General features: G+C 34.0%; 2 protein-coding genes across 7 annotated transcripts in view; one reads left to right on the forward strand and one right to left on the reverse strand.

Moving 5' to 3' along the window:
• LOC121126107 (uncharacterized) overlaps positions 1-12,820 on the forward strand; it is a 57,892-nt gene extending 45,072 nt beyond the window's left edge. For 4 of the 6 annotated variants that reach the window (XM_040721411.2, XM_040721412.2, XM_071891823.1 and 1 more), the window contains exons 3-11: positions 3,899-4,193; positions 5,942-6,010; positions 6,074-6,167; positions 6,234-6,418; positions 6,829-6,969; positions 11,652-11,769; positions 11,828-12,137; positions 12,221-12,506; positions 12,591-12,820. In XM_040721411.2, the coding sequence (XP_040577345.1) occupies positions 3,899-4,193; positions 5,942-6,010; positions 6,074-6,167; positions 6,234-6,418; positions 6,829-6,969; positions 11,652-11,769; positions 11,828-12,137; positions 12,221-12,506; positions 12,591-12,756 (1,664 nt within the window). In that variant the 3' untranslated portion in view covers positions 12,757-12,820. The remainder of the gene's footprint in view (positions 1-3,898; positions 4,194-5,941; positions 6,011-6,073; positions 6,168-6,233; positions 6,419-6,828; positions 6,970-11,651; positions 11,770-11,827; positions 12,138-12,220; positions 12,507-12,590) is intronic. The other 2 variants (XM_071891824.1, XM_040721413.2) reach the window with 1 other exon arrangement.
• On the reverse strand, positions 12,515-20,745 carry timeout (circadian regulator timeout). The gene is made up of 5 exons (XM_040721409.2): positions 20,332-20,745; positions 16,711-18,419; positions 15,990-16,652; positions 14,550-14,730; positions 12,515-14,484 (listed from the first exon to the last, which is right to left on the reverse strand). The coding sequence occupies exons 1-5, from the start codon at positions 20,624-20,626 to the stop codon at positions 13,154-13,156; spliced, it is 4,179 nt and encodes a 1,392-aa protein (XP_040577343.1). The 5' UTR covers positions 20,627-20,745; the 3' UTR covers positions 12,515-13,153.
• Between the last annotated feature and the right edge of the window lie 983 nt (positions 20,746-21,728).

Below are 21,728 nucleotides of genomic sequence, written 5' to 3' on the forward strand. Positions count from 1 at the left end.
TTTCGGAACGTTGATTGGTTTAATTCAAATTCAATTTAATTCAAAAACTATTGTATATTAGGGATCTAAAACTTAGAAGTAGTGCCGTGCCAGTCCTTGTTTAAGACTGGAGTGCCATCCCTTTCAGTCTCATTCCAGTCCAGTTCAGTCTTGTATATCTAAAACTTATAAAGTTCTATCCTTGATTACGTCACTTAACTTTATTCCTTCTTTTTCAATCAGTTCTAGCACTGACAATCGGAAGAAATGATAGGACCCGTCCTAAAATTGGAATAGACCGGGCTGAATAAATAAAGACTGATACAACACAATAATGATTCATTAATTATCGGTTAATCTTGTACCAGAGCTTTTTACAAATAATTTTTATGAATTTAAGTCAAGTTCGAGTCTAGTCACTGTTATTTTCCCTTGTAGTCCGAGTTGCGTATAAGAGTCCTTTTTTTAAGTGCTCGAGTCCAGTCTTGAACATCTTAATAATATATTGGAATGATATTAAGCTTTAAACCAAGTAGCGAAACGAGGATCCACGTCATACATAGCTGAAAAATGTATTGGTTGACAGAATTTTTTTTTTCGGTAAAGGTACTATTCAGTCATTATTTAGAGATATAAGTAGGAGTTATGATGTTATCTAATATGTTTTACTTTTTAAAAGATATTCATTCGATGTTCGGAAGACGACTTGGGTTAACTAGAGAAGATTTTTATAATATGGAGTTTTGTTAATTTGTTTACTCTAGTTCGAAGATTTAATCTGCGTTATTTTTTCATATATAATTAATGTAAAAATATATATTTTATATTAAACTGGGGAGTCCAAGTTCCCACTTTTTATAATAATTGACCATTGTATCTTAAATCATCATAATTCTTGATATGTTTAGCTAAAATAGAATCTTATTTTATGGTTAGATTTAAAAAAAATTGAATACTTACTCTTAGATAGTACAAAATTCAGAGTTCCATTTTCGAAATTAGTAAATATTTTATACTTTTTACTGATAACTTGATCGTCATTTAATGTGGATGACTCAAAACATTTTTATATGTATTTCTGTAATATTATATGTAATGACATCAGTACTAACATCCCCCATTAATTTAATGATGGTTCCTCGGGAAGGGATAGGTTTACCCGTGTATTTCTCCATAAATTTTTTGAACGTAGATGATTAGCAATGGATAAGGGTATATACATGCAATAAGCATCTTGCGAGATCAGAATTAAAGTACGACTTGATTTTTTAGAAGAATATCCATGCTCTTCATATGAGATGAGGATAATGAGTGGCGTATAATTCTAGACAGGGGACTAAAGGCACATTTATATCGACAAATCCGACAAGCCATCTGTTTCTTGTCAGGTAAGTATTTCCAAATTCCTGGGCCTCCATTTCCAGAAATCCAGACAGAAGGCGACGTTATTTTAGGCATTTTATTCAGTTCTCTATCGACTATCAGCATCTAATATTATATTAATAATGAATAATAAAGGCGGGAATGATAACGTTCTTGATAGAAGAAGATGTATATTATTTCATCAATGATGCCATAAGTATATCTTCTCTTCCCCTCGCACGCTTTTGTATTCTTACCAAAATTATCACCCTTATGCATAAGGTACTGTTTAGCATTATACTAAACTCCCTCTATAGTGTCCTCATATCCCAGTTTTTATATTATGATAATAAATTCCCAAAAACTATATAATGAGGTAAACAAGAATTCTTGTAGTTGTTGATGAGTTCGTTCATGCTATGGTTATATATTCATGCTATAAAAGTGTATAATTTTGTATAGGGAGGAGAAGGAGTGTCCTTTACGTAATTTATATAATACATAAGCTTTAAGCTTTTGTTTATTACTTAACATACAAACTTGCAATTAAAAAGGTTGCTGAATAAGTATTGGTTAAGTTCCGATTATTTAAATTTTACAGTATTCAAATGATTAGATTAAAAATCCAATAAAGAGAAGATTAAGACTAAATTTACAAGTTTATTATATGGTATATCTTATTTTAAATAATGAATAAAATGTTTTGATTGTCCAAACCATTCTAAAAAACAAATGAAAAATTGTTAAAAGTTGACAGTATAAAAAAAATCCTCCCATTTTACAAGCTTTAGTCCAAAAAAAGTCCCTGTGCAACGCAATTTTTTCTCGTTTCACAAAAACTGCGATAAGAGCAGACCTACTGTAAATGCGTGTATAAAAAAGATAGATTTGTTAACCCATGTGATACTAAATATGTAAATTTATACATATGTATATACGAGGGTCTTGCAAAGTCCAAGAGATGGCACTACTTGCGCGTATCGATGTTATGTTTAGTTAGTAACATCTCTTGGAAGAACACACACCAACTTTCAGGCAGATCGGTTTATTTCTTTCTGTTTGCCCTTCGTTTGAATCGAGGAAGGTGAGTGATTTTCAAAAAATGGACGAAAATTAATTTCGTTTGTTGATTAAAAATTACTCTATTAGAGGCAAAACACCTCAAGAGACGAAACAGAAGCTTGATAAACATTATGGGGATTCGGCACCCTCAATTAAAACAATTTATAAGTGGTTTAAAAAATTTCAGAGTAGCCATATGGGTACAAGTGACGCTGAACGTTCAGGACGCCCTGCTGAGGTTACTACTCCAGAATTCATTGATAAAATTCATGATAGGATGATGGATGACAGAATAATGAAGGTTTGTGAGGAGACATTTCAAGTTTGAACCCTATTTCCATTAATTTTGCGACCACAACTTCTGAGGTGTGAGCTGGCGCATTGTCATGATGGAAAATGACTTTTTGCGAGCGAATGAAAGGCATTTGTCTTGCAACTCGTTTTTCAAACGTGCCAATCAAAATTAATCATATGCATTTGTAATTTTTTTACCCTTTTCCAGATAGTCGATGAGGATTAGTCCTTGCGAATCCGAAAGACAGTCGCCATAATCTTTCCGGTCGGTCCTTAAATTCAAACGAATGTGGAACAGAAAGAAATAGACCGATCTGGGGGAAAGTTGGTGTGTGTGTTATTCCAAGAGATGTTACTAATTTAAAAAAACCTCGGTACGTGACAGTAGTGGCATTTCTCGGACTTTGCAAGCACTTTTTAAACGACCCTCGTATATATACACTAAGACGTATACACGAACGATAGATACTGTTACTCCCTCTAAGAATGGAGATTTATTGGGGAATATTCTTCTATATTACTAAAGTAAAAATATCACTTTAGCCAACACCTAATTACTCCGGGTAATGTTGGGTACTACCACTAGTTGAACAATAGTCCCATAGTTGAGAATAATTGGCTAACTACAATTTGATTTTGGGCGCTTTTCTGTTTCTTTTCGAAGGAAAAGTTGCAAGATACAATATAGGGCTCGGCAAAAATATATACAATGGAACATAAATGATTTTTTTGTTAAAGTGCGAGGAGAAGGCTGGAGCGAGACCTATGGCACACCTAAATTAAGACCTTTGTTAATATCAGAAGTTTTTTTTTATGATTTTGGAGGGAGGAAATGAACTTCTGCTGTAAAAAAAAAAAAAACCTTCTACATTTAAAATAGAATTAGTGCATGGAAAATATTGTAATTATATTTAAATTCATATAGATTTATTATATTATTCATATTTAAATCAGTTTATATGAAAGATAGGCGAAAAATCTTCTGTTAGAGGGAGATATTAACACCCCCAGGACTGATTAAATAATGAACAAAAAAGAAGAACGAGCACACGCATCAACCATGTTCCCTTTTTTAATTGTTATACTTAGTTTTTTCTTTACACACATCCCCGCTTTAAACATGATATACCTCTAATACAATCCACATGACAGATGTTAAGTTCATCATAAACTATTTTATTTCTTTTATGATAATTTACAGAATGCATTCGATTAAGCCTACATCAGCATCTTCCCAAGGTTCTTTCCTCAAAGTTACTCAATGAGTCTCACTATTCTGAAGTTAAAATAGTAGACTCTAAACTTCAAGTGAGGCTTAAAAGAAAAGCAATTGGATGTAAGTTTTCTGCATATGCCCCTACAGTATTTGAAACACTTCAGACTGGCCATGGAATCAAAAAAGAGGACTTTATCAATTCAATTTCCCCCATCGCTTCCTGGATTCCTTACTATCAGCACAAATCCAACTCTAAAGGGAAACATTTATTTTTCTTTACGTAAGTAGTTCAATGTTGTTGTTTGTTTGTTTGTCTGTTTTTTTGTTGTTGTTTTTTTTGGGGGGAGAGGGTTTAGAGCGTTTTCACTGACGTCATAAATTGACTTTTAATTGAAGGATACACTATCTTGGGGACTGATAGTATTTTTACTTCATAAAATGGACAAATTTGTAATAAACCCTAATTAAACTTTATAAAATGGTATTAAGTAGTGTTGGATCGGTCTAAAAAAAACTGAAAAGTAAATAGTCCTATCAAGCAGGCCCTATAAAATTTGTTTGTTCTAGGACCGCTCTTTATCTGTCTATTATAGTAGCTACAACAGCTGAAATGTCGTAGTTACTTACCATGTATTTCAACTGTTCAACTTAACTTCTTTCAAGAGACAAGATAGGCAACCTTTAATGTAGGAAATGTGTGGCTAGAACGTATTATTATACGTTCAAGCTATCATTTATTATTTTCTTCGTTTTTACGTTATTCAATCCTAGCTATGAGTAAAGAATTGCTATAAAAATAGCTAAGATTGAAGGTCTGAGGTATTGGTCCTTAGGACTGTTGATTGGTAAATAAGATTGGACCGATAAAAAAACAGTTTAGGCAATAAGTCCTAGGACCAATACATTAGAGAGCATTAGACATTCTTGAGCGAGAGTGTACTCATTGTTTTAAATAACGAGCGAGAGTCAGAGCACGCTCATCATTTTAGAAGCGCAATAAAATCGCTCGAATTTTTGGTCATTTACATAAGTTTGTATAACTTTTTCTGTTTATACCTCTTATGAGATAACATCAACAAATTTGAGAGTTAAAGATTGAAGGAATAGACGTTTAAAGATAAGTTGGAATTTTTTTTCCCTAGCTGTATCTATAACTCACTGCTCGTTTGGTTGACAAGTTTACGTCTCATGAAGGTCGCCACTCTAAGAAAACTCAGATATATGTTCCCTCAGAGACACCACCAACTCCTTCTTGCGTGGAGTTCTCACAAATCGTGACAACACTTGTACTTGCAATATATTGAATTTAATTGCAATCATAAAGAGTTATCAAATTCAAAAACAACTATACGAGCGAAAAAATTAGCGCCAATCATTTTTAATTGAGCGGTAGTGCGCTTACAAAATTAAAAACTGAGTGGGAGCGCGCTCAGAATTTATTGAGCGGACTTATGGTCTGTCCATTCCTCACTAGTATTTAGAATAAAAAAATACTTAGCACCTGCATTGAAAACTGCTTGATTCCAAAGCTAAGCTGTGATATTTAAATTAAACCATAGTAATAGGTACTGAAAATGGCTTCATTTATTCGATTATTTAAATATTTCGTCGATTAGGGACGACAAAAATAGGATAATTAGAGAAAATTTCTTATTATATCTATTGCAATAGTTAATTCATTGTCTACACTATGGAATAAGATTGTATAACGATATAATAACATATTTTTTAATAGATTTTAGAACCTGATATGTTATAAAACTAGGCAATAGAGGGATATATGTTTGATAGACAGTAAGGTTTAAGTCCTTTTATTTGACGGCCCCGTTTTGAGATGATCCAATAGTTGACTAGTTCCCTTAATAGTAATTATAAAAAAAAGGGTTTTATTGCTATAAAAATTCGTAGTTTTGACCCCCGAAATGGTCGGCATCAAGAATGCTGTCGTCATATGAAAATAACCTATTTGTATAATCAAATATAATAATTAACTATAATATTAATAATTAATCAACTTTTTCACACCAGGAATGACAAAAGATACCTCATCAAATTTGAAAAGGAAAAGAATGTTCATTTCTTTAGATCACATATCGAGTAAGATTTGAATCTTCCTCAACATTCAATGAATTAATTAACTATTCTGATTTCTTTTTTTAGAGAGTATGTGAACCATTTTATCATGTCCCCACATTCTCTCATTGTGAAGATTCTCGGACTTTACACAATTCGCTTAGCAGAGCAATCCAAGCCTGTGGGTTATTTAAATTTAATTATCTAACTTTTTCAAAAAATCGAAATAAGGCCTCATTCTATACAGGTTCATTTTATCATCATGCAATCCATATTTTGGCCAGAAAATGGATTAAACCGGCGCTACGATCTTAAAGGTTGTCTTGCAGGGCGTTGTGAGCAAGTTCCTAGTGGAGTACGACGATCCGAAGTTGTTTTTAAAGACAAGAACTTTTATGGAACAGGTCTACGACTTGGAAATCAAAGATCCTGGTAAGAGTCGAAATTAAATATGTGGGCTGTCAACATAAGAGCAATTTCAGTTATAGTTTAGAATCCTTGTTTATGAGATTTATATTGTCTCCGACATGGCCCCTTTTAAATAAAATATGTCAATTTCTCATTTTTTGTATTGTGTCATTTTTAGCAACACTTGTTTAATTTAAGAGACTTACTTTGGCCCCTTCAAATAAAATATGTCAAATACCCTTCTTTTTTTGTGTGTCAATCAATTTTGGCTACTTCAAATGGAATTTGCGACACACCCAAAGGGTTAATAAGTTGATATAAACTGGATATTCGTATAGTTTTGTGAACAATCATTCTAGCTTGTTTTTGTGTTGACATGCTACAATTGGATAGTCGAATCTGTAATATACCTAATATGTATGTGTGTATGTCAGGTTTGTGGAGCAACTCAGTCGGGACGTGGAATTTTTACAACGTTTGGATATAATGGACTATTCACTTTTGGTGGGGATTTGTAAGGAGAGTGAGGGAGCCCATGGAGAGAGTCTAGCAGAGCTAGTGAGCAGTATTAGAAGGTATTTAACCATGATTATTAATAATAGTATAGTTGGACTAATCAATGAAACAAATAATAGCTAGGATAAACAAAAAATTTAATCAGGAGCAGAAACTACAAAATACACACAAATATTTTCGAAGCAAACAATATGTACAGATACCGGCAACGGAAGTACTCGTACATAGGCGGTAGATACAACTAACTCTATTTATTAAAAAAACTGTGTTAGTTAAGAGATGAAAAAAAACGACAGCAACTTGTAAACCATGTAGTAGTAATTGTGTTATCAGAAACACGGAGGAAATAATGAAAAATCAGGGACTAGATAGTTATATAAATAGTTTAAAAGAAAATTAATTAACTTGTCACTCAGAACAAACCACAATACTAAAAATTTTAACAAAACGGTAACAAAGTAAATTACTTAATTTAGAGATTTAAAAAAAAGACAGATCCTGATGTATGGCTTTTGAGTACACACACCCCCCACAAATAATAATATGTTGAGGGTTGGTTCAAGCCATTTTCATACATATTATATTATATTATACAACTTTATTGTTCACGTATCAAGTTTTTCAATGATAGGATGTTCATTAGTAGTTTCACAAGATGGGTAATAGGCAGCGTCATCGTAGTAATTAAATGGCGCCCCATAAAATGTCCCACTTTGGTTCTCGCCGCCTCCTCCTCCTCCTCCTCCACTTGGATGTTGATGAAGCTGCGGCTGCGGCTCATAGTCGGGATGAAAATAATTTTCTCCATGAGGTACACTGGAATTATTATCAGAGTGTGGAGGCATAGAGTAATAATCAGAGTAGTAGTTGTCTCTTGAGGGTGTGTCTTCCTGATGGTGATGGCGAGGATATCGATCAAAAGAGGATTCTGCAGTGTACATTCCATTCATCAAATTTGGAGTTGATGCATAAAGATTACTTTGAGTGGCTGGTGGAGGGGGTACGAAGGGGTCATTAGTTGCTGGAGGAACAGGCAAAGGAGGTAGAGCAGGTAGAGGAGCAGGAGGAGGAGGAGGAGCAATCGCATTTTCGTCATTATCCATAAATCCCCGGATCTCATTTCCGTAAGAGAATATAACACCATCATCATTATGAAGCAATGACTTCCTTGGTGGTAAAGGAATGGGCGCCTTATCCACAACACTCTCTTTATCCACGAGGCCTTGTTTATCCAAGGCGCCCTGCATATTACTCTCAAACTCTTGCTTCTTCATCTTGAGAGCTCGTCGCTCCATAGCTTTTTTCTGTCCAGAAAAATATTCATCAAATACTTCGGAATCCAAGTAATTTTTAATAAACAAATGAGTTATGCCATAATGTCTAACCACAACACTCTTAATAACAGGCTTTCTAAACTCCTTGTGACAAATGGCACAAGTAGTAACGCCACATGAAAAACCTTTAATAGTAGTCCAGAGTTCATCTTTGAAATGAGCAACCAAATGATCTCGTAAGAGAGGTGGACTCGCATATGAGTTTACGCAAAGGTAACATCCATGTTCACACACGGGTGTATTAGAAGAAGTGTTCGATTTGGAAGAAGTTTCATCATCTTGTTTGGAACGTTTTCTCCTCCTAGAAGATCCATCTCCTCGAACCCTCTTTCGTTTTTCAATAGTCGATACTGTACTCGTATTTGAGGAAGAAGGTTCATTTACATTTGAGGAAGAAGCTTCATTTACCTTATCCGAGTTCCTTTCTGAGTCAGTTGGCTCTGTACCATTGATCTTACTTGTCAATGATTGTGTGGGTTCAAGGCCATTCTCCTTAACTGTCTCTGAAGATTCGCATGAGACAATGACCTGAGGCAAAGGAGATTCCTCTATTATTGGTAGAACAACTTCTTCTTCATCTTCTTCAGTTATACTTTTATTGTCTTCTTGCTTAGGCGATTTCGGTGAAGGAGGAACAATTTTAACAGATAGTATGGGATCATCAGAAGTATCTTCATCCTTGATTGAAGTATGAGGAGAAGGTGAAGCACGAGACGTAGATGAGGCGTTAACAGGGGCCTTTTTGAGGGTACATGATCGTGTTCGAAGTACACGCATTGGTTCAACTGGAACCTGATGTTGTTTTTTGTTGCAGGGAGTGGAACAAGAGCGAAGACAAAGCATTTGCTGAGTGTTGCCTGCTTTTTGGCATGAACTAAGGTGTCGCTTTAGTGGTTTTAGCTTTTGAAATTTAACACCACAGTGAATGCAGCGAGTGGGCTCAACCTCACAATCCTTCGTGGAAGCCTTTAATAGTGGAAGAGGAATATCAAGCATTCGAGCAAGAGACTCTAATTCATAAAGTGAAAGTGGGGAGAGTGGCCCTGGGGGTTCTCCAGTGTAGAGAAGCTGCATGAGACAGAGAAGAGAGGATTCTTCTATTTCTTCGAGTATAAGCGTGATCTCTGGATCTCTTTTCCCCTCTCGAATCCCTTCCTCTTCAAATAGTCGCTTGAGAAAGGGGGAATAAAGTGCGAGGAGTGCTTGATGTCCGGAGACGCTTCTCCCTCCAGAGCACACAAGGCGGATATCAGTATATCGGTCTCGTAAGCTCCAGAGGTCATCAACAAACCGCCAGGAGGAACTTGATTTGAGAACTTGCGAAGAGGAAGAAGTGGGTGAGGGAGAAATAGTCGATGAAGAAGGACTCTTCTTGCTTGTATTAGTATGTTTCATCTTGGTCATTTCTATCTTAATTTCTTAGGGCACAAAGTGATTCACTAATATATTTATCAGTTATTCATTATCATTTATTATCTATGTACGTACAAAATAACTCTTAATTCATCCTTTCAATACTCATTTTGATCAATATTACACTAATAATATTTAATAATGAACTAGATGCTAGCAACTATCAGCTGAAATTGATTGATTACGAGGGCCATTTCTTGCTTGCTACAGGTACACACTTACAATACAATATATACTGTAGACAGAGTCACAAATACTGTATGTGAGAGGCAAACATACAGCTAGCTAGCTAGCAGCAGCTCCTTTCTCTCCCATATCAGGAAACAATGAAATGAAGATGGAACGACATCTTTTTTTGGCGTATGCTTTTTTTGACGGAAGTGCAACATCATTCCCTCAGGAATCCTTTAAATTGAAACTTGAGCAACTCATTTCTTACTCATTTTTTTTATAGAAAGTTTAATTATTTAACAATACAACTCATAAACTGCATCTTAATTGAAGGAGAGACCATCTTACGAGGCTCAAAGTTGATATTTATACTACACAAAATGCTCATATATTTTGTAAATCTGCATAAAACCTCATCAAATAGCTTAATGAATTAAAAAAGACTTAACACACCTGCATTGAATACTGCTTGATGTCAATGCTAAAGAGGGATATTTAAATGAAATCAAAGTACTAGGTAATGAAGACCAAGAAAAATGGCTAAATTTGTTCAATTATTTATTAATTTTGGGGATCAGGGACGACAAAAATAGGATAATTAGAGAAAATTTCTTATTATATCTATTGTAATAGTTAATTTCTTGTCTACACTATGGAATAAGATTGTTTAACGATATAATAACCTATTTTTTAATACATTTTAGAACCTGATATGTTATAAAACTAGGCAATAGAGGGATATATGTTTAATAGACAGTAAGGTTTAAGTCCTTTTATTTGACGGCCCCAATTTGAGATGATCCAATAGTTGACTAGTATCCTTAATATTAATAAAAAAGGTTTTCATTCTTATAAAAATTGGTTGTTTCGATCCCCAAAATGGGGCCAACATCAACAATGCTGAAGGGCCCTGAAAACGCTCTATTATCATTTCAATGACATGGAATATGTATCTTTCTTTAATTTATCCAGATTTTATCATGAAACTTTAACACTGAAGATGAATGAAGTTAATTCACAATTCAATCTAACTCTTGGGGTAAAAAATGAGGAGTTGAAGATTTTTTGCAACACATTTTCCTTTGTTATTGGCATGAAGTTGGCATTTCGCTTCAGAAACATACATTTTAGCTTAGATATTGACGAATTTGGATGCAATTTGATTGAAACCCTGTTGAGTATGTGGTTATTACTGATTGTCTATTTTTGAAACAATGTTAATTAATTTGCTATCATCACTTCTTGACAGAAATTGGTTTGGATACAGATTGGGTTATAATGTATTTTGGACATAATATATGTGTGTCATTATAATAATTTGGTTGGATGTATCATGCATATTATTGAAAAAAATGGGAAAATTATTAGATATTAAAGCTTCAATTCTCAGCATTTATTTAATTAATATGAGAAAATCCTTTTGCACTCCCGTCAAGTACAATAATGAGCGCGGCGTTCCATATTCATTTCAGCATTCCCTGCCCAGATCATCACATTCACTCTTCTTTTTTAACTCTCTCTCTCTGCCTCCCTCCCTTCCTCCCTTTGTCGTCGTATATGAATCAGCTCATTCTTTACTATATAAATTACATACCATGTCCTTTTGAATCATACATTGGATATATTTATTTGTATGACTGACTAGCCCATAAAGATAATGTTGAATGTGTGTTAGTGGTATGAAGTACAAACCCTAACAATGAAATCGCTAAATACATATTATCAAATTTCTAATGACACAATTCAAAGAGTAAAACTAATTAATCGGATAATTACTGATACTATTAACTAGCAATTCATAATGACCTTCGAAATGATTTCAGGAGTACATATGGCATAACTCAAGCGAAAAAATCTACTAAAAGAGAGGATGAACAACCACAAACCATGAGTGCGTTCATTGACGAATTCGTAGAGTTTGCAGAGGATGGCAGGGTTCATGTACGTTTAATTTACATGCGATGCTCAAATGAAAGATTTTATTTATGATCCCTTTTAGATTAAAGAGGATGCAATTGATAGAATTGACTCCCAACTCTCAAATAAGAGTTTTCTGGCGGACATATTACAAGAAACGCCAAGGAACTTAAAGGAAAAGTTGAAAAATAGGGGAGATCCCGTACCCAGGGTGATTCTTGAAGATACTCCCCCATCCTCAGCACCTCCAGAAAAGAATGTTGTCAATCGTTTAACCCTATCTTCCAAGTCCAATCGTTTCTTCCAAGTTCATCCAGCTCCAAGCAACAAAGGGCAAGATAAGCTGGAAAGTGTTTCTCCAGAGAGTGAGTGGGAAGAAAACTGTCGAATAGGTAAGAGAATACTGCATCAAAATCTAAATATTATACCCAAAACATAAATAATTACATTTACTTTTTCTCATCCCCTATAAAAGGTATTTTAGAGTCTTCTAACCTAAAGGAAGCTATGAATGTCTTAGTACGCTCAGCAGTGCGAACAAGAGCATCCAGTCCTAATACTAATCAGAACAATAAGGTGTATCCACTAAATGGCAATCTTGAAAATACGAATAGCAATCCTGCCATCATCACAGACTCTTTAATGGTGAACAAAATAGAAGGAGCTGGATCCAGATCTTCAGTTTATCTGCAAGGAGAAAATCGAAGACTCCTTCCAGACAATGCCAATGGAATACACATAATTGAAGGAACAGACACTAAGTAAGCGATTTAGTTAGGTCAATCATATATTTTATACTAGGATATAAAAATATTAATTCTTTTTTTTTTTATATATAAAATTAGATACTTTTTGGGAGTCATTGACATATTTAAAAGATATAGTACGATGCAAAAGTTTGCAAGAGTTATCAAAACAGTACTCAACTGCAGCGACGATCACTCCTCAGCACCACCGGATATATACGCCAAAAGATTTATTGAGTTTATGGAGACTCATTTAGAATCTTAAATTACTTTGAATAAATATTTGTTATGATTATTTAATTATTTGAATAAATATTTGATTATATAGATGTGTAAGTGTAAAACTGAGTATGAAGATGGAACTTAATCGGATTCGTCACTCAGTAGCATGGTCCTTTTTTTATGATGACTTGAAACTGTAATGTGTTCTTCTTCATCACTAGAAGATTTTTGGTCCGTCTTTTTTTCAATAGGATCATTTTCAGAGTCAGAAGATGAAGCATCAATGCTAAGAGTTGTTTTTGATTTGATTCTTTTATGGGGAGGTTTGGTCCTTTCTTTTTTCTCGTCGGATGAACTACCAGAGTCTGGGTTAGATTTTCTCTTTGTTGATGAACGCTGAGAAATCGTTCTTCCTTCGCCGTCGGATGAACTACCTGAGTCTAGATTAGGTTTCTTTTTGTTGATGAACGCTGAGAAGTATTTCCTTCTCTATCGTCGAATGAACTCTCAGAGTCTGAATCAGGTTTTCTCTTTGTTGATGAACGCTGAGAAATCGTTCCTTCTTCTCCGTCGGATGAACTTCCAGAATTGGAATCAGGCTTTCTTTTTGACGAACGTTGAGAACTCTTTTTTTCTTTGTCGTCAGATGAACTTCCAGAATCGGAATCAGGCTTTCTTTTTGACGGACGTTGGGAAGTCTTTTTTTCTTCTCCGTCGGATGAACTTCCAGAGTCAAAATCAGGTTTTCTTGTTGATGAACGTTGAGAAATATTTCCTTCTTCTCCGTCGGATGAACTCCCAGAAACGGAATCAGGTTTTCTCTTTATTGATGAACGTTGAGAAGTATGTTTTTCTTCCTCATCGGATGAACTCCCAGAGTCTGAATCTGGTTTTCTTTTTGGTGAACGTTGATTAGTCTTCTTTTCTTCATCACTACTACTATTATTTCTCGATGAGGAATTATGTCTTGATTGACGAATGTTAATTTTCTTCTTTGTCTTTAATTTTTCAGCACGGCCGACGGCATTTGAGGAGTCGTCCGAATCGGAAGAGCTATCTTCAAAACGTGTAGATTCATTTACGGAAGCATTACTTTTATTTCCTTGTTTCTTTACTGCTTTAGGGGACTTATTCTCTGTATTAGAGGCATCTCCAGGGACACTATTTTTTGTTTTAAAGAGATTGTTAATTCGCTCCATTGCTTCTTCGTCAATCTCACCACGCTTGATTGGAAGCCAAGTTTTTTTAGTTTTGGGTTGTTTAATTTTCTTAAAAATTGGAATTAATGTAGAATAATTTTGGAATTCAGTTTGAATTCCTTCTTTAATAAGCGAGGCTCGAGATTGGAGCGACTTGGGTCGACCATTGATGCGCCAATATTTTTCTTGTAATATAGTATTTGGAGATAGAAAATTCAAATCTCTCAAGAAACTTTGGAAATCAGGAGATTCTAAAGCCTTGCCTTGGGACTCGTTCATAGCAATTAGAGGAACGGATTCGTCTTCATCATCATCTTCGTCTTTGTCATCAGCCTCTTCCATCAGGCAATCTGCTATCCAATTCAGGTGTTCAGTGAATCCTTCATCAACTAGGCGCACTAAGTTATCCTTAAAACGGCTTTCCCATTCACTGAGACTTAGACAAATCTCGTCAGGATCTTCATCTGAGCTTGAACTTCCCAAACTATCACTATCTTGAGACTCTCTCCTATTTCGAGATCTGCTTTTAGTATGTTTCTTCAATTTCTCTGGATCCTTACAAAGCTCCAATTCTTATAATTAAAAAAAGGTATTTAAACATCCTTAAAATATTGCTACAATATTATAATAATCTCACCTAAAATTTTAGAAATGATCTTAGGCTTAGATTTCTTTCCTTTTAATCTTTCCTTGATTCGTGCAATGGGATCAACGGCATCTTCAAATTCTATGAATAATTCTCGTAAGTCATCCATATCTTCCTCACTCCATTCATTGTGCCTATTGACAATAGGCTTCCGTGTAATCTCCTTAGTGTTCTAAAAAAAATAATGGAAAATGGTAGTTATAACCAGGAATATACAATTACTGCAGTAAGTGTGGTCCGTCAACATAAAAACAAACAAAAATTGAGTCTGGATTACATTTGCATTCTTCAACGATTAATTATCGCCCATTTCTATCAAAAAAATATTCTTATTAACCCTTTGGGTGTCCAACAAATTCCAATGAAAATAGCCAAAATTCATCGTCACAATAAAATAATGAAAAATTGGCATATTTTGTTGAAGTCTCTTAAATCGAATAAATTTTTTAAACAATAGCTAAGATTCTGTGGTATCTAACATCATCCCAGTAATGTGAATAATAAGCCTATAATTGACTCAAATATGCCTATGAAATATTGGGATGTAGTATATTAATATGAAGTAAATAAATAAATTGGGATATTCTTAATTACAAGGGCTTTTGTTCAAGATTTTTTTTATGTTGACACACCACAAGTATAATTTACATAGTAACCGGAAGAATCTCATTCATAATATATATTATGGAATAAATCTACCTTCCCACATATATTTTTCGGACTTAAAATGAGTCTCCTTCAATTGAAGTCCTTTTTAATTCATCTTTTCAAGTACCATAATAGTATAGAGGCTTGGCGAACAAAATCCATCAAACCCTATAATTTGTGAGGCCTAATCAAAGTTAACCCTTCACTCTTTAGTCTCAGGGATATCTTCGAGATAATTTACCTCTAAAAGAGACTGCAAATTTGGATGAAACCACTTTAGATTTGCTCTCGAGGAAAATACGATATTGGCAACAACAAAAAAAAATAAAACAGTACCTCCCCTTGGACGGAGTTCATATATAATTCCTTGTTAACTTCTTGTTATTCGACAGTGGGCAATTCGATAAGGATCGTTTATTAACCTCTGGAGTAGAAAGTTGGATTATCGACCTCGTTAATTACTAGCATTGGACTTGAGACGGAAATTTAAAATACTGCCAAAGCATATATTATCAGCTCTTTACAAGAAGTGCCGTTATTTTATTAAATTAAACATTTGTTTCGTTTTTCCGTGTTATTTCCATTTAAATCGGAGGAGATTTGATGGTGAGTCAGCCCCCCCCATTATGAATGATTAAGGCACTTATTAGGAGCATCCGTTATTTTCAAGAATTCCTTAAATTTGTCTCGATAGTTCTGAGCTTCTTAAATTATATGCGAGAAGATATATTTTTGCCATAATATATATATGAGGGCGAAACATCTAAGAGCCCCTTTACATACCTGTATAAGTCCCAAATTTTTCAACTTTCTAGCAACTTGTCGTCTAGATTTGCCGCTTTCAGAAAAAAACATGGTTATACTATCCAGAATGTCATCAGGTTTATCTTCCATGGACTTGAACTGTTGAAAAACTCGAATCAATGTTTCTTCATCCTCCTCAGACCAATAGGATGCCTTCACCTTTTCAGTGTCAGTCTGAGTTCCATAGCCTTCAATTACTTCTATGGCCTCTCTTACAGTTTTCCAGAAACAAAGCTCCATGTAAATCTTAGAGTTATTTACTGCGGCAGAGGTGAATTGTTTAAAAATATACTTTGCAAAACGAACAATTTCCTTGAGTGTTTTATCCACACCTATACCGTTTTCTTTTTCACAAATGAGGCACTCCTCATACTCTCGCCATATCCGTCGAAAGGATTCAAATATTGAAATATGAAAGAGCATGGCTGACATTTTGTGATCAAAAGCAATGCGATGAAACATTTTAAGAACACAATGATTCGTATGTGATGAATTATTTTTGAAGTTTGACAAAAGTACGGAGTAGGGGAGACAGACATTTTTATTGATAAATTCTCTCATAAAGTCTTTGAAATTAAGTTCAGACTCGGAAAAGCGTACTTGTTCAACTTCATTTTCCTCCATTTCATCTTCTTCATTTGCCTGAAACAAGATTCATACAGATATATTTATCATACAGCACATAAATCTATGAATTTACCACTTCCGTTTCTTCCAATGCGTCATCATTCCCATTATTAAGACCCTCACTCGACTCCAAACTAACATCGTCTATTTCAGTGATAAGAATGTCCTTCAAAATAATAACTTCATCCTCAGGCTCAACATCCGTACTACCAAATATATCGTTCTCAGGCCAAATATCACGAGATGCTCGAAGTATAGAGATGGCAGTGCCAGGATTCTTTTCTAAAATATTTTTTTGTATGAGGTAAATTGCTTTCTTCCTTTGTTGATCCATGGATGCATCAGAGATGGGATCAAACAGAACTGGGATCTCAGTCGGTAAATTGTCTTTAGAGCCAATTATAAGTTCAGCTACTTCAGAGTTCATTTCCGTCCAGAGCTCTATCCTTTTAGGCACGGAAAGGTTTTTGTCTCTTCCATTCGAATGAGACGACTTTGATTTCTTCCCTGTCTTCACTTTTTTCTTCTTAGTTTTAATTATAACCTTCTTGGATTTACACATATGTTCTATGATTTTGATGTACACATGAGTGGTTTCGACTAAATCGGTTAAATAATTTAAAGACATCCTTTCTGAAGAATAGATGAGTAGCAAGCTCAAACAAAGATCCCTGTATTCTGACTCATAAAAAACACTATGCGTAAGAATCTCTCCAGACTTTTTAATGGCTGGATCCTTTGAATTCTGCATGGACACTAGATAACAAAGAAGTTCTTGATAGGCTATAATCCCTAAGTGCAATCGTTTAGACCATATTTTGAATTTTGGAGGATTCTTCTTTTCATGACTCATAAACTCCTTGAAATGCTCAATGAGTTGATGAACGTAATGAAATATACCCTTGTTAAGAGTTTCTGAGACAAGCTCTGGGCGAAATTTGTACAGACGATTGAACTTCATGAAGAACCTAAGAGCCCAAAGATAATAGGAGTCATCATTCTGTTGAGCCTTTTCGCGATTTAAAAGATCTCGGACAGTTTGCATAAGGACGTTATAGGCTGCATTTAGGAATTCAATGCAAAATTCCTTGAGAAACAATTTCACAGATATTGAAGAAGTGGGAGAAGAGGATTTGTATTTGGAGGCATCTGCAATAAACTTTGTAGATTTCCTTTTGGGACGCTTTTCCTCATCAAACGACATATTTTTCGTTTTTTGAATTGATTTATGATAAATAAGACTATCTCCACTAATGGATGATACATTTTTGATGACAAAAGTCCCGCCAAAGCGAGAGTGTCGACTAGGTTTAACCTTAGATTTATTAGATATTACCTCTTTTTTAGTTGCTTCAATCAAGGCTTGAGCATGTGCTTCTTTCTCAGATTTATTTTCAAGAGTGGCCTTGATAAGAGACTCTGGTTCTTGATCTCTAAAAATCAGTGAAATGATTTCCAATACATGAAGACAGTACGTTATTTGATCGTCAGAGGAAGCAATAAAAAGAATGAGATCCGCAATTCCAGCTTTATGTAAAGCCCAAATAATTTCATCATGAACATGAGGAAGTTTATCTGGGGTTTGGAGAACATTGCGAATAAATATAAGGATACGCTCGAAGAGAAGATCTTGATCCTCAGAGCGTTGAGGAGAACGAAGTAATTTGAGAAGTTTGTTTCCAAGAACCGTCCATAAGGGAAGATCACGGAGAGACTCCTTGTAATGTGTCCGGTAATTTGTTAGCTCTAGGTAATAATTACGAGTCTTTTTCTCTTCCGGAACTGTGAGTAAAGTAAAAACGAATTTATATACGTCCTGCGTAATGGGTGAGGTATATAAGTATACCCGTACGTCATATTTTATTTCTATCTCGAAATTGGAGACCGCATAAGTGGAAAGTTGAAAGTCAATCATCACAATCTTTTAATAATAAGGAAAACAGTTCGTTATATTAAGGATGTGACGTTAAGAATATATGATTGGTATAAGAATGAGATCTCCACTCTTTTGAGATACTTAGGGATGAACCCGGAGGGAGTTAGAGTGGATTACTTCTGAAAAACTTGTACTTAATCATACTCTGTATTACAGCTCTTAATTGCATCCATTATGAATCATGGCAGTTCTATAATTACTTTCTGGAATACCTTGTACGGCAGTCGTCTAGAAGCATTTTTCTTCTTGAACATCAATTAACTCTCATTAAGAGAGAATTTTTATTACAAATTAATTATTCAAAATTTAAAAGTATTATGATTTTATCGATCAGAATTGCTTGAATAAGTTTCAACGTAGGATTAAACAATCATTGGAGGTTGTACTGTATATTTCTATGTGTGTATACGTTTCAAGTGATTATAAGTTTTTAGATTCTTGCGTCATGGAATATATTAATATAATTGATTAAATGCCTGAAAACTAAGCGTAAAAAATAATTAAATTAATATGAGAACTCAGACCTTGAGTGAGTTTATCAACGTCCAAGAAGAAAAATACCAGAAGAGACTGGTTAGCTAATAAGGTTTTCCTCAAAGTAGTTATAGTACTATCATAATTCGTTATAGATGCCTGTAAGAATGGGGTTTCTGAGGAATTAATAGGAATTTTGAACTGAAGACAGCGTTCAACTGGGAATGTTCAATATTTAAGGCTAGATACATAAATATTATTTGTGTAAAATATATTTTTTAACATTTTAGTCCATAAAACGAACAAATTAATCTACACAATATAAAAAATGTGACTAAAAAGTTGCAGTACTGAAAACGTATAAATATTATAGGTTTGATACGATTGGAAGTTTCTTAGATCGAGATCGAATGTATTTCGTTATTGGTTCCTTTATATTTTATCGTAGGATGCCTCTTATTCTCAGTCTCAAATATGAACAGACAAAAACATACTAACTAGCAAAAGATTAAAAAATAATTTTATAACTTTTTGAGGTAACCACAAATGAAAATTTTGATTTTGCAAATTGTGTTTGCCAAAAGTCATTATTTTTATATATTTCAGAAGTATAGACCAACACATCATCTCATAGTTCAATTAAAGATTTATTTATTCTTGAAAAACAAATTTTACTATAAAATTCAAACGAGATAGCACGGTTTATTTTCCCTACAAAAATATACTATCTGGTAAATGCACTTTTTAAATTAGGTGTATAGAGCAGCCATAAATGATTAAAAAGACTGACAATCTAGTGACTAGATTTATAAAAAAAATGGTCATTCTAGGTCGTGGGCGCGGAATATTAACATCACTATCCCCTGATATCACCCATATATTTAATTGAAGAAAATTAATACCATTTCTCCCCTCTTCTGGGGCTCCTCACGTGTTTAATCAAGAGCATCGCCAAAATACAAAGCTTTATTTGGCTGAAGTTATGAACAGTAAAAAAATCTAGAAGATTGTACGTAACATTTCAAAATCACATATACTACTGATTTGAAAAATTACCGAAACAAGCTACCATTGACATTTTAGGAAGCTTTCTACCCCATTGCACTCTAGATAGATGGCATGATTACTCAAGTGATTAGTAATGAGAAGCGAAATTAGTATTGCTGAGCGAATTTACTTCCTTATTATTAAAAGGTTTGGAAGATTAAATTTCAACATTCCGCTGTCGGTGTCTCCAATTTAGAGATTAAAAGAGAAAATTGTAGAACATTCCGAGATACTCACGCTCTTCTCGAAACAAAATCAATTCCGGACTCGTCAAACTCACTGATAAACGGAGACAGGCATCAAACAGGTCCTCATCATCCGGAAATTCCCTCAAAATATATATAATATCTGATGAGAAAACGCCGATGGAGCCAAGAGTTCGGCGAATTTCATGATCTCCATCATCTCTTCTCAAATATCGAATGAGGTCCTTGATGCATTCAAGAGCATCCGGCTCCTTCAAATATTTTTTCCCGTCCCATGTTCCTAGGGATGAACAAGTGGCTTGCAACTCTGATGAGAGAATATCCATAGATGGTCTGGACTCAAGTGAAATTGTCGACAATCAATTGTATTTATTCCCGCCCAATCCCTTGATAAATAGTAACATTGGCCTTGATATACTATGACGACATATGAACAGCTAACAAACTAATAAATAAAGAAAAGCATGACGTCATATTAACCATTTAAATAACAACGAAAATATTTTGACACGCAACTCACAAGGTTCCTTGACCTTTTTAACTCCTTTAACTAATTCAGAATCTCAATAGTCAATAGAGCTATTGTTGTACATAGTTGTATCCTATAGCTACGCCACAGGAGGACAAAATAAAGTTTAATATTATGAAGGTCCATGTATCTTGGTCCTAGGAACAGATATATATTAATACAGAGCGTCTTTACTGACATCATAAATTGCATCATAATTGAAGAAGACACCATCTTGGGGGCCCAAAGTTGATAGTTTTACTATACATAAAAATTAAACAAGTTTCCAATAAATCTTGATTAAACTCCATTAAATGAATATAAAAAGACCTAAAATCTGTATTGAAAACTACTTCATGCCAATGCTTAACAGTGATATTTAAATATTATCAAAAGAATCTGTAAGAAAAATTTATTATTCTTCCCATTGAATAATCACTTTTTCTCTACACTATCGAAATAAGATTGGTTAACGACTTAATAACATATTTTTCATACATTTTAGAATATAATTATGATACATAAAAAAATAGGTTAATTATTGTGTATAAATTATTATCGCAAGGAATACTAGAATAGCTCTAAATATTAAAATCCTACTAACCTCTTAATTAAAAAATTGTTATTGCAAAGAATCGTATTCAATATGATATTATGTATTATCAAAGAAGAATTCCTTCGTCATCTTCAAGACTCAAAAACATAATCCAAATTATTTAAATGTATAATTGTGATGGAAATTTTTGAAATTTGATTCAAAATTATACAAAGAAGATTTAAAAATAAATAAATAAGTTAAAAATTATTATAAGATAAAATAAAAAGATATTTCAATTTATACAAAATATAATGCGTATATTATAGGTAGTTAATTATTATTTTTTGTTTTTATGTATTCATTTTCAAACTTATTCTACCTA

Source organism: Lepeophtheirus salmonis, chromosome 11 (genome assembly GCF_016086655.4).
Source record: "Lepeophtheirus salmonis chromosome 11, UVic_Lsal_1.4, whole genome shotgun sequence".
NCBI lineage: Eukaryota > Metazoa > Arthropoda > Copepoda > Siphonostomatoida > Caligidae > Lepeophtheirus > Lepeophtheirus salmonis.